The 16,266-nt window shown below is 36.7% G+C and overlaps 1 protein-coding gene across 18 annotated transcripts in view; it reads right to left on the bottom strand.

Annotated features, from left to right (window-relative positions):
* LOC135093242 (mitogen-activated protein kinase kinase kinase kinase 3-like) overlaps window positions 1-16,266 on the bottom strand; it is a 130,938-nt gene that overhangs the window by 23,859 nt on the left and 90,813 nt on the right. Inside the window, exon 23 of one of the 18 annotated variants that reach the window (XM_063992262.1) lies at window positions 9,069-9,199. The exons of the other annotated variants lie outside the window; for them this stretch is intronic. Coding sequence (XP_063848332.1) covers window positions 9,106-9,199 — 94 coding nt within the window. The 3' untranslated portion in view covers window positions 9,069-9,105. The remainder of the gene's footprint in view (window positions 1-9,068; window positions 9,200-16,266) is intronic. 18 annotated transcript variants of the gene reach the window in all.

Here is a 16,266-nt window from a genome sequence, read left to right as displayed (position 1 = left end):
GCTTGAGTATAGATGTACATCTATAAGTCACTTTCTGTTGTCTGCAATTTTTTTACTGATTTATCTTTCAAAATCAAGCATTACATTATGACAGTTTTGTTATTGTATTTGCATAATACACTGGTACCTGAAATGCAGACCATACTATAAGGTGGTGAAGATTATCTGATTGTGCACTAAGTTAGTTGAAATAAATGCACTATGTGGCCAACAAGCATGCATCTTCTAAACTGATAAGACTTGAAACTGCAACATTCCTCACAAGCCTCTGTGGATTATAGTCCAAGGGAGTGTTTATCATCTAGTGGTCTGTAACCCACAGAGGCTTATGGATAACTTTTTTCATGTGTCAAGCCTTGAAATGATGATTATCATAGGCTGCTTAGTGCCAGTCTATTAAAAGAATACAAGAAGGTTATTAATAAGCCATTGGGTAATATCTTTAAGAAATTATTACACTCAGGAGGTACTGTTTATGTGAAGGCAAGTTAATGTAGACCTATTCTTAAGAAAGAAGACAAGATAATGATGACAGACTCTCACCCAGTAAGTCTGACTTCAATTGTAGATTTATAAATTTGGTCTATAATTACCAGGGATCACTTAGATGAGCAAAGATAGGTAATGGATTCACAACATGGCTTCATGAAGGGGAAGTCATACCTCACAAACTTTGCAGTTTTATAGTCAAGCATTTGTGGCAGCAGATCATGGGAATGATTATGGCATAATATACCTGGACTTTAGCAAGGCATTTTAGTAAGGCTCTTGAATAAGGTCAGGGCATAATGTATAAATGGGTTAATTCTATTTTACTTCAGGTCATGGTTATGTGACAGACAACAGAGTTGCAATCAATAGCTCCAAATCTGAGTGGTTTTAGTACCACTATAATTTTTAATATACATGAATAATAAAGTAATGTAATAAGTAATAAATGAATAAATTTATCGAGACAAAGATAGGAAGATTACTTTGACTGCATTCTGAAGCAGCTGCCCTGCTGACAAATTTGTGTAAATTGAATGTATGGACAGATGAATGGCAAATGCAGTTTAACACTGGCAAATGTAAAGCACTTGGCAGAGATAGAGGAAATCCATATAAAAAATACACAGCAAAGGATAAAACTTCAGCAAGATCAGAAGATAAAAATTATTTGAGTTACAGACAGCTTAGGTCTCCATCAGAGAAAGCAATATGTAAAGGCCATAAATAAAGCTAATTGTTTATTAGGATTCATCTTAAGGAGTGTTGAAATTAGAAATCCTTAAGTAATATTATCACTATTATTTTTTTTTTATTATTACTAATTTTTTATGTAAGAGCTATAACCAAGGGCAACAAAACAAACATGAAAAAAAAAGGGCACACTGCAAACACTTGCCCCTAAAGAGTAAAGTCAAAAGATTATTGAAAACTGCAAGTGTCTTTAAACCCCACCTCTTGAAGTCATAGGGAGGAGGAAATACAAAAGCAGAAAGGGAGTTCCAAAGTTTACCAGCAAAAGGAATGAATGAATGAGACTTCTGGTTTACTTTTGCATGAGTGAGGTGGACAGAATAGGGATGAAAGAATGAAGAAAGCCTTGTGCAGCGAGGCATGCAATTAGTAAAATCAGAGGAGCAGTTAGTGTGAAAGTAGTGATAGAAGATAGCAAAAGATGCAACTTTGCAGTGGAGAGAGACAGTCCAAGGAGAGGAATGATAAAATTTAATGCTTTTGATTCCACCCAGTTCAAGGGAGCAGTATGGGTGGAATCCCCCAGACATGTAAAGTGTGCTTCATCTATGAGCAGATAAGACCTCTGTGCACCATTAGAAGCTTGGGGGTGAGAAAAACTAGCAGGGATTGACAGGGATGACTCAGAATGCCTAACTTCAAAGAAGCTGTTTTAATGCGAGATGAGGTGTGAAGTTTCCAGTTTTGATAATTAGTAAGGAACAGACCAAGAATGTTCAGTGGAGAAGAGGGAGATAGTTGAGTGTCACTGAAGAAGAGGGGTATAGTTATGTGGAAAACTGTGCTGAGCTGACAGATGGAGGATGTGGGTTTTTAAGTCATTGAACAATACTAAGTTTGCTCTGCCCAAATCAGAAATTTTAGAAAAATCTGAAATCAGGCATTCTGCAGCTTCTCTGTGAATGCTGTTAAATTCCTGAGCAGTTGGCTGCCTATATAAAGATGTTGAAAAGCTCAGTGGTATCATCAGTTTGTAAGTGAATAGGACAACGAGTTTGGCTAAGATCACTACACTGCAGCAGATTGATTTAGGGGAAAAAGAGACTATCTACCACAGCAGTAACACAACTGTCAGAGAGGAAACTTCAGATGAATTTACAGAGAGAATGATAGAAGACATAGGAGGAGCTTGGATACCAAAGCTTTGTGCCAGACTCTATCAAATACTCTTGATATGTCTAGGATAACAGCAAAAGTGTCACTAAAATTCATAAAAGAGGATGACCAAGACTCTGTAAAGAAAGCCAGAAGACCACCAATAGAATAGCTATGATAGAAACCATTCTGGTGATCAGATATTAGGTTCTGAAGTGATAGGTGTTTCAGGATCTTCCTGTTGTAAATAGATTAAAAAGTTTAGACAGACAGGAAATTAGAGCAAGACGGTTGTAGTCTGAAGGGTTAGAGCAGTCACCTGGTACTATGAATAGTGAGTAAATTTTAACCAATAAACATCAATCCATATTGTTCTTGAACATGCTTCTTCCATTTAATTTGATGCAGTGAATATTAAAATTATAAAGCATCACTTAAAGATGTTTATTAAGTAAAATATTGTCCTTGTGGAGCTTATAAGAAAAAATTTGATGTGCATGCTTGCCTCCCCCCTAAGAATAATAAATAAAATAAGTAAATAAATAAAGAAATAAATGATAAACAAAGATATATAAATAATAAAATAAAATAAAATAAAATAAAATAAAATAAAATAGCACAAATAAATAGTTTATCATCTTTATCTTTGATACAGAAATCACCAGCATGATCCCATATATATATATATATATATATATATATATATATATATATATATATATATATATATATATATATATATATATATATATATATATATATATATATATATATTGTGTGTATGTGTGTTGAACCCATTGTTTTACCTAGTTATGACTCCATGACTATTTTCATCCAACTTTTCCCTTGAATTTTGATATAACATTCCTTACACAGACCACATCCCTCTCCAATCCATTCCATGCTTTTTTGCTTCAATGAGGAAAGCTAACCTTCTTTTATGTCCCTTTTGTGGTTGCTTTTAGTTTTCATCCCTGTTCTCTTGCTTTTCTTTCATTCAACACAAACAGATCTTGCCTATCCAGTTTTTTCCATCCCATTCAGCATTCTGTGTACTGCAATCATGTCACCTCTTTTTTATCTCTTTTCCAAGGTTTGGACTTGCATCCTAGATAGTCTCTCTTAACTCTGGTATCATCTTGGTCACTGCTCTCTGGACTCTTTCCAACTTCCTAATGTTTTTTTTTTCTTCTTTTTTTTCCCATGTGGTGACCAAACTACTGCTGCATGCTCTAGTCTTGGACAGATCATTATGATAATCCTTTTCTGATCATTTCCTCATCCAGATATTCAAAAGCCATTCTTATATTTCTTAATGGGTTGAGTTTCACTTGCTACCTTATTGAGAAACTTCTCTGGTGACAGTTCCAATGAAAATACCCTTCCCATGTCATTTTCCTCTGTTGTCTTGTTAATTGCTTCATTTCCCATCTTATAGTTATATCTATACCTTCTGTTACTCTTTCCAAGTTCTATCTTTTTACACTTCCCAGAGTTTAATTCCATTTGCCATGTGTTGCTCCACTTTCACATATTGTCTAGATCTCTTTACAGTTCCTCACAACCTTTAATGTTCTTCACTCTTCTCAGTACTTTTGCATCATGTGTGGAGACTCACACAGCAGGTAATATTTTCCAATATATCATTTATATACACTGCAAACATTATGGGTGCCAACACTGACTTGGGGACACCACTTAATACTGGGCACCAATCTGATGTCTGGTCTCTTATTACTTTTCTCATCTTTAAGAAATCCTCAATCTATTTTAGCAGCCCTTCCTATGTTTTCCAATTTCCATATAAAGGCGGTTTCACACTTGGCAATTCGCTGCTGAATTGCCACCCGCCACAAGCCAGCAATACCTGGCAATAAATCCTCCCCGTTGGATGTATGTTCACACAGGTAGCTGCGAAGGGGCGGCTGGATGGCAGCAAATGAATATAAACAAACTGCAACGCAGCAAGATGTCTTACTCCAGTGATGATGCCAAAGTGATAGCTGCATTTCTTTTTGGCATACTGAAAGATAAAACGGAAGAGGAAATGCCTGTGGACACATCCTTGGCTGAGTAGGAAAGGAGAAAGGAGCATCTACCACTCTCTCTTCCCTGAGATGAGCATGGAAGACCCACACACCATGAGACAGTGGATACAACTCAACAGAGAGCAATACCATGGTCTTCTGCAGCTTTTGATTCCCCTTAACAGGAAGGAAGATACCCACATGAGGGATACAGTGACATATGGTGAATGCCTAACACTTACGCTGTGTTATCTAGCAACTGATAATGAAGAGCGATTGGTAATTATTACGAACTTGACCCCTTCTGCAGTTAGTCTCCCATCATTATAACTTTTCACCTCTTAGTAGTTACTCTAGACAGTTCCTTGTGTCTCATCATTTCATATTGCTCTGTTATTCACGCATTAGCTTTGGGTGGTATATATGCTACTATAAAATGCCTCTCTTTTTCCTTATTTTCCTTCTACTTTTATTTTGAAGCTTCTGCAAGTCCTTTGCTACATTCTATCTCAATCAATTTTATGCCTTTCTTAACTAGAAACATCACTCCTCCTCCTTTCTTATTTGTTTTACTTCTTTTCTATATGTTGTATCTATTTTATTCCATGTCCATTGCTTCCAAAACACCATTTACATTCCATGTAAATGTCCTTTTTAGTTCTAAATGTGTTTTCATGTTGTTCCTCTTGTTCAACTACCACTTCCTCACCTTCATGTCCAAACTCTTCAACAGAACTCCTTCTACTCATAAGTATGGATGATAAGTATAAAGGATGATCCACTGATTACCTACTATTTTTCTGTTGTGAAGCTAATCATTCTCTCTCTTAGGGGTTTTGATGAAACCCTTGCTACTGTCTTACACATATCAAAAACCCGCAAGATTAAAGGGGAAAGAAGAGCCTGACAACTGGAACCATGTGGTGCCATGGCAAGAGGAAGAAAATAAGAGTACATTAATGCTTGGGTGAAGATAATATGGTACAATATAAAAGGTTGGAGTTAATGGTTGGTTTGAAGTTAATATACTAAGTGAAGGACACTGATTTGCTTTAGGAAGGATAAAATACATTCAAGGGAGAGAAGACTGCTAGATCAAGGAGGTAATGAAGATGGGGATGGGAAGCTAAGTGAGTGAAGCTTTTGATAGTTTTGCTTATATCTTCAACTTCTAAGTTTCTCTCATACAGTCTCAATCTATCTTTCTACATCTTTATCTTTCCCTTCCAAGTATTATGCTGCTGCAGTGATGGCAGCCACTTTTCCTAAATCTATCAAGAGTGGTGTTCCACTGTCTAATCATCCATTCCCTTTCCTTTATTCATGAATGATCTCTGCCAAATCTTTTGCCCTATCCACTCTTATGCTGATAACAACTGAACATTTCTCAAGATCATTTTCCAGCTCTCCAACTCAGCAGGAACTGAGCAGCTTACACAGAGAAGCCACAGAGTACCTAGTTTTTTAAATTTCCATGTTTCTAAATGGAATAGGGCAAGCCATGTGTTGTTCAGTGTCTCAAAACTCAATTCCTTTTTTCATTAACTCAAAACAACTGTTCCTTCTTCAAGAATAATAAACAATCCCCTTCCCTTACACTGATTATAATCGGACAATACAAAAAAAATCTCCACTGAAAACTTCACATTTCATCTCATTAAAAGTTAAAACAGCTTCAAGGAAGATGTGTCCATGGTCACCAGCTTTTCTCCTCAATGAAGCTAACACATACATTTTTACCAATGTTGTTCATAGTTCATCCACTCCAGGCACAGCCTTCCTCTTAACCTTCAACTATGCACATCTGACCACATTACTCTTCTTGGTATTTTTATGGCCCCCATTCACTCCACATGCCCAAACCATCTTAACACACACTGATTCCCCTGTCCAGATGACTCTCTCAAAACACCAGTTCTTCTTACCTCTTCATTTCTTATTTTGTGCAAATGATTGATTTGTTAATTTCTTAACATATAAAAATCAAGTATGAGATACTTCCAATACTGCACCCATTCAGTGGACATGTCTAATGCATCATAAAAGCCTTCAGATTGATAGGCAAACTCAATTACTTTACGTTGCTGAAGTCTTCAGCCTTGACAAGGATCTTGATATTCTTCTCATATTCATGGCTTTGTCTTACAGGGCAAGCAGCTAATCAAACATTTGCTAAAATGACATCATGAAGATCTTTTAACAAAATTATGTTAATTATGAGAGCATGTAAAGAACAATCATAAAAATGATAGAGATGACTGATTTCCAATTGAACTATAAGATATGTAAGTTGAACATGAGCTTGTGGGCAATGTGTCTTCAGAGAAGTCTATCCAGGTTTCTCTCTCAACATATGTAAACTTGTAGGGACAGCATCTTAAAACTTGATACAATGCATATATACATAAAGGTACCTAAATACAGATCATGAAAGACAATTTTGTCAATTGTTAATGTGTTATAAAGTAGTGTGAGCAAATCAAGCTCTTGATAAAAAGCTTTGATGCAACTAACCCAATTAACTATCTGTACAACAGACTAACATCCACTCAAAGCAGTAGTAAGACAAAGCACGCACACACACACACACACACACACACATAAACACTGTGTAGTGTAGTGGTCAGCAAGCTCAGCTCACAACCAAGAAGGCCCAGATTTGAGTCCTGGGTGCAGCAAGGCAAATGGGAGAGCCTCTTAATGTGTAGCCCCTGTTCCCCTAGCAGCAAGAAGGTACGAGATCTAATCCAAGGGGTTGTTGTGGCCTTGCTGTCCCGGTGTGTGGTGTGAGTGATCTCAGTCTTACCCAAAGATTGGTCACAATGAGCCCTGAACTCTTTTTGTGGGCCAGTGGCTAGCTGGGTGACCAGCAGACGACTGTAGGTGAATGAATGAATGACACACACTCACACATACACCCACTTTAAGACTAGAATAAAAATTATCTTAACCCTAGAGTCCGTACAGATACAGAGGACAGATCCTCACCAGCCAACCTTGCAAAAGGCTCAGATGCATAGGCATGCCCAAATCACTCCATATCAAAGCCGGAAACTGTAATTATCAATGAGATGCTTGCTCATGGTAATCATATCTAAGACCTGTGCTCCATGTGAACAGCATAATCTCTGCATTCCCCTAACAAATAAGGTAGTCAACTTGGAGTATGGCATGCTTCTTGCAAAGTGAAAGATGGGCGCAGATTTACAGTAAGGTAGTAAACAAACAAGCAAATATTCACAGTTAGGATCAAGCAAAGAAAACATGCTGGGCTTTTAATGACAAGGTTGGGTGATGGGTGATACACCTCACAGGCAGACGGGGCATATACTTTTTTCCTTCCAGTTACATGTAATCTGCCAAATATTTCCTTCTCTACTATATGAAGTGGATATGTGTATTCCAATTCATATGAAACACTAACACTTGTATAAAATTTAAGAAAAGTAAACAATTAGAGTATATACTATGTTTTTGCCATAAATTATACTTGTCATGATATGAATAATGTTCTTAGCAAGTTCATGCTTTAACACTATATATCCAACTACAAGAAATACCCAATGCATGGTACAGAGATTTTTGACACACTTTGCTGGTTCAACAAGTTGATATAATTTGTAATCTACTACAGCAGGCTTGTGCAGCTTGCAGCCCAGGTGCAGCATGACCTTCCAGTGCAGCCCAAACCCTCGAAACTAAATACTGTACTGTCAGGACCAACCCTTCAAAACTAGATATTGTACAGCAGAGCCATTGGGGCTGCCTGCTGATCTAAAAATATAGAACTAAACCCTAATTAAATTCCTAATATGTCACTTTAAATATATTAGGAATTTAAGTAATTAGGGTTTAGCACTACATTTTCAGATTGACAGTTGGCTAAACATATTAGGAATTTAATCAATTAGGGTTTACTTCTATATTTTTGGATTGGCAGTTGCCCCACTGGCCCTGCTGTATGATATCTAGCTTTGAAGGGTCAGTAAACACCCTAATGTGGAGCCCTCCATTACATACAATTCTTGACTGGTAGCTCTTTAAATGAAAAGGTAGCACATCTCCTGTACTACAGAAAACACTAGATTTGGCATCTGTCACCCGCACTTGTCATTAATAGCTCTTGTGCATTAAACATCAAGTATGAAACTGATAAAACAACAGTGTGAGGTGAAATAGCTGCTTATATTGTACTCCCACACTCTACACCCTACACAAGCAAAGATTTACTTGTACTTAAGGCTTGGGTAACCCCTATGAATTCACCAAATGAAATGTACATAGAATATAATACTGAAAACACTTCACATTCTTTAAAGCACTTTTATATTTTGTTAAGAAGTATATGTAACAGAGGATGCAGGGGACATGAAGAACATTACAATTTGACAAGCTATTGGGAAACTGTTGAAAAATTGTATGGAATGAATATAATCTCTATTTATCTATTGTATGGAGTAGAAATAACATACAAAAAAAATTAAAAGTCGACTATTCATCAACTGATTATTAAGTGGTCATTGCCTGTAATCCAAAATCAGAAACAACAATGTTAAATATATCTCAGTCCTCTCTCAATTGGAAAAATAAAAAAAATAAAGTCATGCTTATGAGCTCTATCAAAATCCTTGATAGATGACACATGCTAACACTGAAAAGTAAACAAAACCTTGACAACAAAATTGTGAACCTCACAGGGCTTACAGGAGCCATAAGGAGCCTTAGCATGTCTCCAGGAGTCTCAGTAACTATTCTCATGCCCCGCAAGGACATATAAGTTGACTCCCTGTTCACTATCCCGAACTTCTGTGTTTCTGCTGGACACTATGACAACGCTGGAGGTGTCCAAGAGAGGCCAGCCAAGGTGGTGTTTGTGAGATAAGCAGCATGGTAGTTAGCAAGACAAGTCAAGGTTAGCAAGTCAGGCTACAACTACAAAGCACTGTCAAGCACCTTAAAAGTTTAAAAGAATAAGACAAAGTAGGTTCTGGGTAAGAAGTGGAGATGACCACTGAGAGAAGGGCTAACCCTTGCCTTGATTTTTCTTTAAGAATAATAATTTCCATTATTCAAAATTAAGTTTTCAAATTAATCTTTCCCACAATCACTACCTTGTCTTTTTCTACAGCATCATTATCTTCTTTTTGTGCCATATTTTGGACATCTCTAAAGTTATGGTAGTAATTTGACATATTTGAACAAAGCAGTTTTAACACAACAGAAGAATATTCATTCACCCACAGATCTGAAACCCCACATTCAAGATAATCAGTGTAATGCTACATATTTTTCTTATATAATTCCTAATATGAATTACTGCAATTTACTGGAAAAGATCTTGCTTTCACATATTTTACTAGAAGAGGAGGAAGAGGAAGATGTAAAAGCATTTAGATGAGGAGGGAGAAAATATGAATGTGGAGAAAATAAAGAAATGAAGACAAGAAACAATATGGAAATATAAAAACAATAAGTGAACAAATAACATTCATAAGAATAAAGTCAATTAATAAATAGATACCAAACTTTATTGGTATAAAAAAAAAATCTTTGTTTAAAACACCCCTGCTATCAAGACCATTACTGATTAAGTAACTTTCATATATCTTCTAGTTATAGCTATCATAATTTATTACTCTTTAATATATGAATGATTTTCCTTACTGACATGCATTTCACAAAGAAGACTGGTAGTTGCAGTCACCATATAGAACTAACTTCCCTTTTGAATTGTAGCTGCTCATTATCAGAGAGAGAGAGAGAGAGAGAGAGAGAGAGAGAGAGAGAGAGAGAGAGAGAGAGAGAGAGAGAGAGAGAGAGAGAGAGAGAGAGAGAGAGAGAGAGAGAGAGAGAGAGAGAGAGAGAGAGAGAGAGAGAGAGAGAGAGAGAGAGAGAGAGAGAGAGAGAGAGAGAGAGAGAGAGAGAGAGAGAGAGAGAGAGAGAGAGAGAGAGAGAGGTATGGGTTTCACACTTTCTTCCTACCATGGGAAGAGGTGGCCAATCATAATCATACTACATCTATCCAAAATAATTCCTATTTCCTTTCCTAGATAATAATAACATAGTATGACTGGAAATAGCTATCGTGGCAACCATTTTCAAATAATTTCTTTTAAGGCAACAAGTAAATTCCACTCTCACTGGGAGGAACAATGGAGTAAGATAGTGGAGCATGTACAAAGAATATAAATCTTGTGTTGCTTGTAAAGAGTTTGTCTATGATGACCATGTGCTTCACCTAAGCTTCTGAGATGACCATGTGCTTCACCTAAGCATCTGAGATGACTATGTGCTTCATCTAAGCTTCTGAGATGACTATGTGCTTCATCTAAGCTTCTGAGATGACTATGTGCTTCATCTAAGCTTCTGAGATGACTATGTGCTTGTTGCATCTCTTGGTATCTTCTATCGCAACTTTCACACAAACTGCTCTGACCTTGCGAACTGCATGCCTTCTTCTCCCATGGTCTTGCTGCACAAGACCTTCTGACCTCTTTCACCCCTATTCTATCAAGCTCCTTAATCCAAGAGTTAACCAATATTCTCATTATTTAATTAATTTAACTGGTAAACTCTGAAACTCCTTGCCTGATTCTGCATTTCCTCCTGCCTAACTGATTCAAGAGGGAGGTTTCAAGACACTTCTCCAAATAATTTTCAACTATGGCTTTGGTCTATCCTCTTCAGGGACTGGTATTTTAAGTGGGGCCTTTTCTTCCTAAATTTTTGTTGACCAGGCCAGGGCCTCTTGGAAAAAATAATTAATTAATTAATTAATTAAATAATAATAATAAACTACTCACACTTTCTTTACAAACTCTTTCCACTTCATTCTCTTAATATGGCTTTTGAAAATTTTTGAAGTTATAAGAAGTTGGGCAAATTACAAATCTGGATATTAATATTTTTTTTTTTTATATACAGATCCACACTGAAGTAAAATAGGTAATCTGGGGCTTATTGAAAAAAAATAACCACTGAATTTTATCTAGTGATCACACAAGTCCCTATGATGGGAGACTGAGCTGGTTTCCTGACTGAGATCTGAATCAACAAGGAGGTATTGTGGTAAATTAACTGCTGAACCCCTGCATGGAAAAAACATTTAAGTGAATGCCATTTGGAAGGCTGGTATAGTAGCTGTTGGCTGTGTGGCTGCAGATTTAAACCCTCCTGTGGTTATTGGATATGGATGCTAATTTTCTAAGGTTTAGCAACACAAAATATACATGAGGCCTCTATTAAGTAGTCTTAGAAAATTCAGGAGTAGAGGAGAGCATATGTTGCCACTATAAGTTCAGGCATTGAGAGAGACTAGTCATGGCTGAATGTTGCTTTGCTTCTGTACTATCATCTTTCTAACAGCACAGGTAAACTCCAAGTTTCTGCTAACTATCAACCTTCTATCCAATTTCTATCAATTTTATCAACTCCACTTTATCTTCTTATTTACTAATATTTTATCTTGGTAGTTTTCTGTAGTTATCTCTGAAGACAAATTATAATTTCCTACAAAGGCCATAACATTTCCGCAAGTTACACTGCTTGCACAGGCACTTGTACCACATCTCTCATATGCACTTTCATTGGTCTCACTCTCCCATCTTGTCAGCAATCATCAGGTCCTCAGATCATTTGGGGGCTTTATGTCTCCAATCACTACATAGGTTTTTCCCCTCCAAGGCATGCTTTTATATTTTCTTTGGTACTGCAAATGAGTCCTTCTGTGTCTGTATATGTGCATGTGGTTATTACTGTTCAGAAGTGTAAGAGTTTGTCTGTGTGCGTGTGGTTATTACTGTATAGAAGTGTAAAGCCTAATTGTACTTGATGGTGGGTAATTTGTATGAACAAAGCACTACATGGAGGGAGATGCCACTACATTTGCAACTGTGACATCAGCTGTTTACTGCCCTTGCTGTTGGTGTTCAGCTCTGTACCATTGATTTCCCATTTTTAAGTAAAGTGAAAAGCAAGACTTTGATTACTGACACACCTTCTCTACACAAAGAAAGGGACAAGCTGACCCCTTCCCAACAGTAGCTATTGACCCACAATAACTAAGCAGGGATATTAACTGGGATCTTCACTGCTTGCTACCAGTCATGTCCTGCTTTTGGAGCATCATAAAAACACTGAAAATCTTATATGAAGGCATTTTTTTTTTTTTTTTTTTAATGAGAAGTGCCCTAGGTGAGGACTGAACTTGACATGCAGGTACAAAAAAGCAACACCTGTAATGTTAAGAACAAATGACCATCAGACCACAAATAAATTTTTACAGCCCTAATACCTCCAATCACTACACTCACTTTGTCGTGCATGTCCAACCATTTCATTTCATGTAATTTTATAAAGAATGATCCAAATGTTATAATTTCCTCTGCTTTGAAAGTTAATATGGATTTCAAAAGCCATATTACATAATTTTTTTTAGAATAACTCTCTATCAAGCAGATAAACTGGGATCATGCTTTGACAGCTTGTTTCAACCAGTCCACTAATTTTCATCACTATAATCAAGTAACAAATGGAAAATACACTTTTTTTTTTTTTTTATGTAGGAGGGACACTGGCCAAGGGCAACAAAAATTCAATAAAAAAAAAAAAATGCCCACTGAAATGCCAGTCCCATTAAAGGGTCAAAGCAGTGGTCAAAAATTCATGGATAGGTGTCTTGAAACCTCCCTCTTGAAGGAATTCAAGTCATAGGAAGGTGGAAATACAGAAGCATGCAGGGAGTTCCAGAGTTTACCAGAGAACTTGTCTTAGTAAATTTACCACACCTAAGACCTAGCCAGATGTCAGATGCATGACAGCAGCAGGGCACCACTGGATGTCATACTCCACCCCACTGTTATCCTTTCCACCAGTGAGATGATGCTACCACTCCAGCCATCATCAGCATTACTGTAAAGCTACCTGGATATTTTTATCCATTATTAACAAGCTACCACATTTGGGGGAAATGAGCCTGTCATTGCCTTTTACAACACATTGTACCACATTGTGAGCTTATAACATTTACATTAAGCTGAATTTCTTTACTTCTCTTTGCTTTAATTAAAACTCCTTTCTATTCCTATACAGTATTTGAAAGTATTATGCATTTTTATTATGCTCTCATCTTATTGTAAGAAGAATTCACTATACCTAATACTTTCATGCTTTGAATTTGAGAAGTGTGTCACTTCCAGACAAACATCATAGATGAAAGGAAAGGAGGCATGATGTGTGTACAAATTATGAAAACATAATGCTCAGCATGGTGTATATTTTATTCCTCATCACTATAAAAAAAATCCTCCTCTGTGGGGTACAGTTGAGGCAGTGGTCACAGCAACATCCTGATACTTTCATGCATCTGACAGCTGGCTAAGTCTTACATGCAGTAGATTTACTAAGACAAGAGCCTGCATTATCCATTTTTTGTTACTTTACCAGTGACAAAAATTAGCAATGTCTGAAACAAGCTCTGTCAAAGTATAATTCCAATTCATCAGCTTGTTAGAAAGTTATTCCCCAAAAATTATGTAACACAACCTCTGAAACCCATAGTAGGTATATCAGAAAATACAAGTAAATTATGAACAACCACACAAGTTAATAGATATCAGTACAGTGCTGCAAATGCAGGTTACCAAAACCAATATTATATACTGACTTGAATTTTAATTTATATGGTTTTCTTTGTTTTCCATTACATAGTGTAAAACTTGGGATGATGGGTGAATAATAGCAAAATATTTATTGTGTTGATTAAGGTATTGATGTCATTCATTACCTCCAGAAACATTAAATGAAATACTGAAATTATGCCATCCCTAGCACTGTGTATAATTGTTAGATATTAAAGCTGATAGATGGCTGGGCCTGACTTAATATCAACTCTTTGAAAAATAAATAAATAAATAAATGATACTCATAGATACTAATCAACACCATAACACATCATCACCTTTGATAAAATATTTAATGAAAATAAAAATGACACTAATCACTTCAGATTGTGGTATTAAGAAGTTTGGACCACATCTGGCTTAAAACTTTTCTCAATTATAACTTTTAGGGTGCTAAGTCCTTCAACTGGATTAAAGCAAAGTTTGATAAATCAAGCTTCTGTTGTATTTTTAACATCCAGTAGAAATGCAAAGAATTTTAGGTTTTCAGAAAGTGTGCCCCTCCTTCAAATCTGAAAAATCAAGGGTCCACTCAACAATTCTGATCTTTGCTTCTATATTTTGTGTCAAGGTATCCTTTCAAATATAGTTCACTAAGAAATGCAAGAGATAGTAATGAAAAAGGAATGAGGAGAACCAAGATGAGGTAAATGTGCAATGCTGTGTTGAAGGATGGTGCCTCAAGTGAGGAATCCAGAAGCAGATGTAGGACTGAGCATACGAGTGAAGTAATGAGCACAAGTAGACTCAGTGACTTGACTATATGGAAAGATGCACTAATGCTAATGAAGCATATTTTAATGCAAACAGCATAATAATAAGTAGACCAATTCAGGGAAGGAATGAAGTTCTAGACAGACTAGCTTTATCAAACAACTAGGTGACTTAGTAGATGGCCATCAACAGCAAACTTACCCATCACATACTCATAAAAATCTGCACCTCCATCCACACTATTCAATCTCCACCCAGCCCAGAACACAGATCCACACAAATGCACATTTGCTGCACAAGCATACTAGTCCAGTACATTGTCTCATCCACCAACAAATGAAGAGGGCTCTTTTGTCACAAAAGTTAATTTGTCATCAGCCCTGAACATCATATTACAGATGATGTTTGGGATGAGTTTCAGGAAAGAAAACCACATTGAGGTCGGGGTAGCACAGATAATTGATCAGCTGTTACTTCTGTCTCTATGTGTGACCAAGGCCCTATACTCAATCTGTTCTACTATAACTTTCACTTTCCTCAGTAAAATACAAAATTAAAATGGGAAAAAAAACACTGGTATACACAGAAAACAGGAGTCTATGAAGCAAATTGAGGGTAGGGAAAATAAAACCTTGTAAAGACCCTAATTTCATACTTATCAGTAGTTTTCTCTTATAAATAACCTAGTCATGTCAAGGTGAGTTTGTGTTACAACAGAATCAAATCAAATACTCAACTATGTACATATATGCGCATATTGATACACACATGCTACCATGGAGAATGGACAAATTTGCATCAGTTCAGCTAATAAGATGTTCCACAGTAAGTTAGAGGTCAATACATATTATGCTGTAGGCAAATTATCTGGTGGGAGGCATCATCCTTGTAGGCAAACTTCCAGCAAGAAGGAAAGGTAGATGATGATAGACAGAGTTGAAAGAGTTTGACTAGGCAAGGTGCAAACATGGAGAAAGTTTTGGAGAACAATAGGAGGGACCCCATCAGGTCCATAAGCCTTCTGAGGGTTTAGGCCAGCAAGGTAATGGAAAACATCATTGGATGTATTAGTCAGAGATTGGAGGAGAGGGAGGAACAACCCCTGAATCATCCAAAATAAAGTTTACAGATTACTGAGTGGGATGGAAAAAGTAAATAGGGAAGATCTATTTATCAAGGGCGAAAGAGAAACAAGGGGACGTGAAAGAAAACTAAGAGCAACCATCTGCAGATGGGACATTAAGGAGTTTAGCTTCCCTCAAAGAAGTATTGAGGCATGGAAAAGATTGGAGGGGGAAGTGGTGTGTGTGTTAGAAATATTTGTGACTTTAAGGGAAAGTTGAATAAAAAACAATTATGGAGACAGGACAGTATGAGCTTTGCTCCTCTCTTGTATGTCACAACTGGGTAAATACAATTAGGTAAACACACACACACACACACACACACACACACACACACACACACACACACACACACACACACACAACACACACACACATACACAC

The sequence above is a fragment of the Scylla paramamosain genome, chromosome 42 (genome assembly GCF_035594125.1).
Source record: "Scylla paramamosain isolate STU-SP2022 chromosome 42, ASM3559412v1, whole genome shotgun sequence".
Lineage (NCBI taxonomy): Eukaryota > Metazoa > Arthropoda > Malacostraca > Decapoda > Portunidae > Scylla > Scylla paramamosain.
This window is presented reverse-complemented; position numbering and strand designations above follow the sequence as displayed.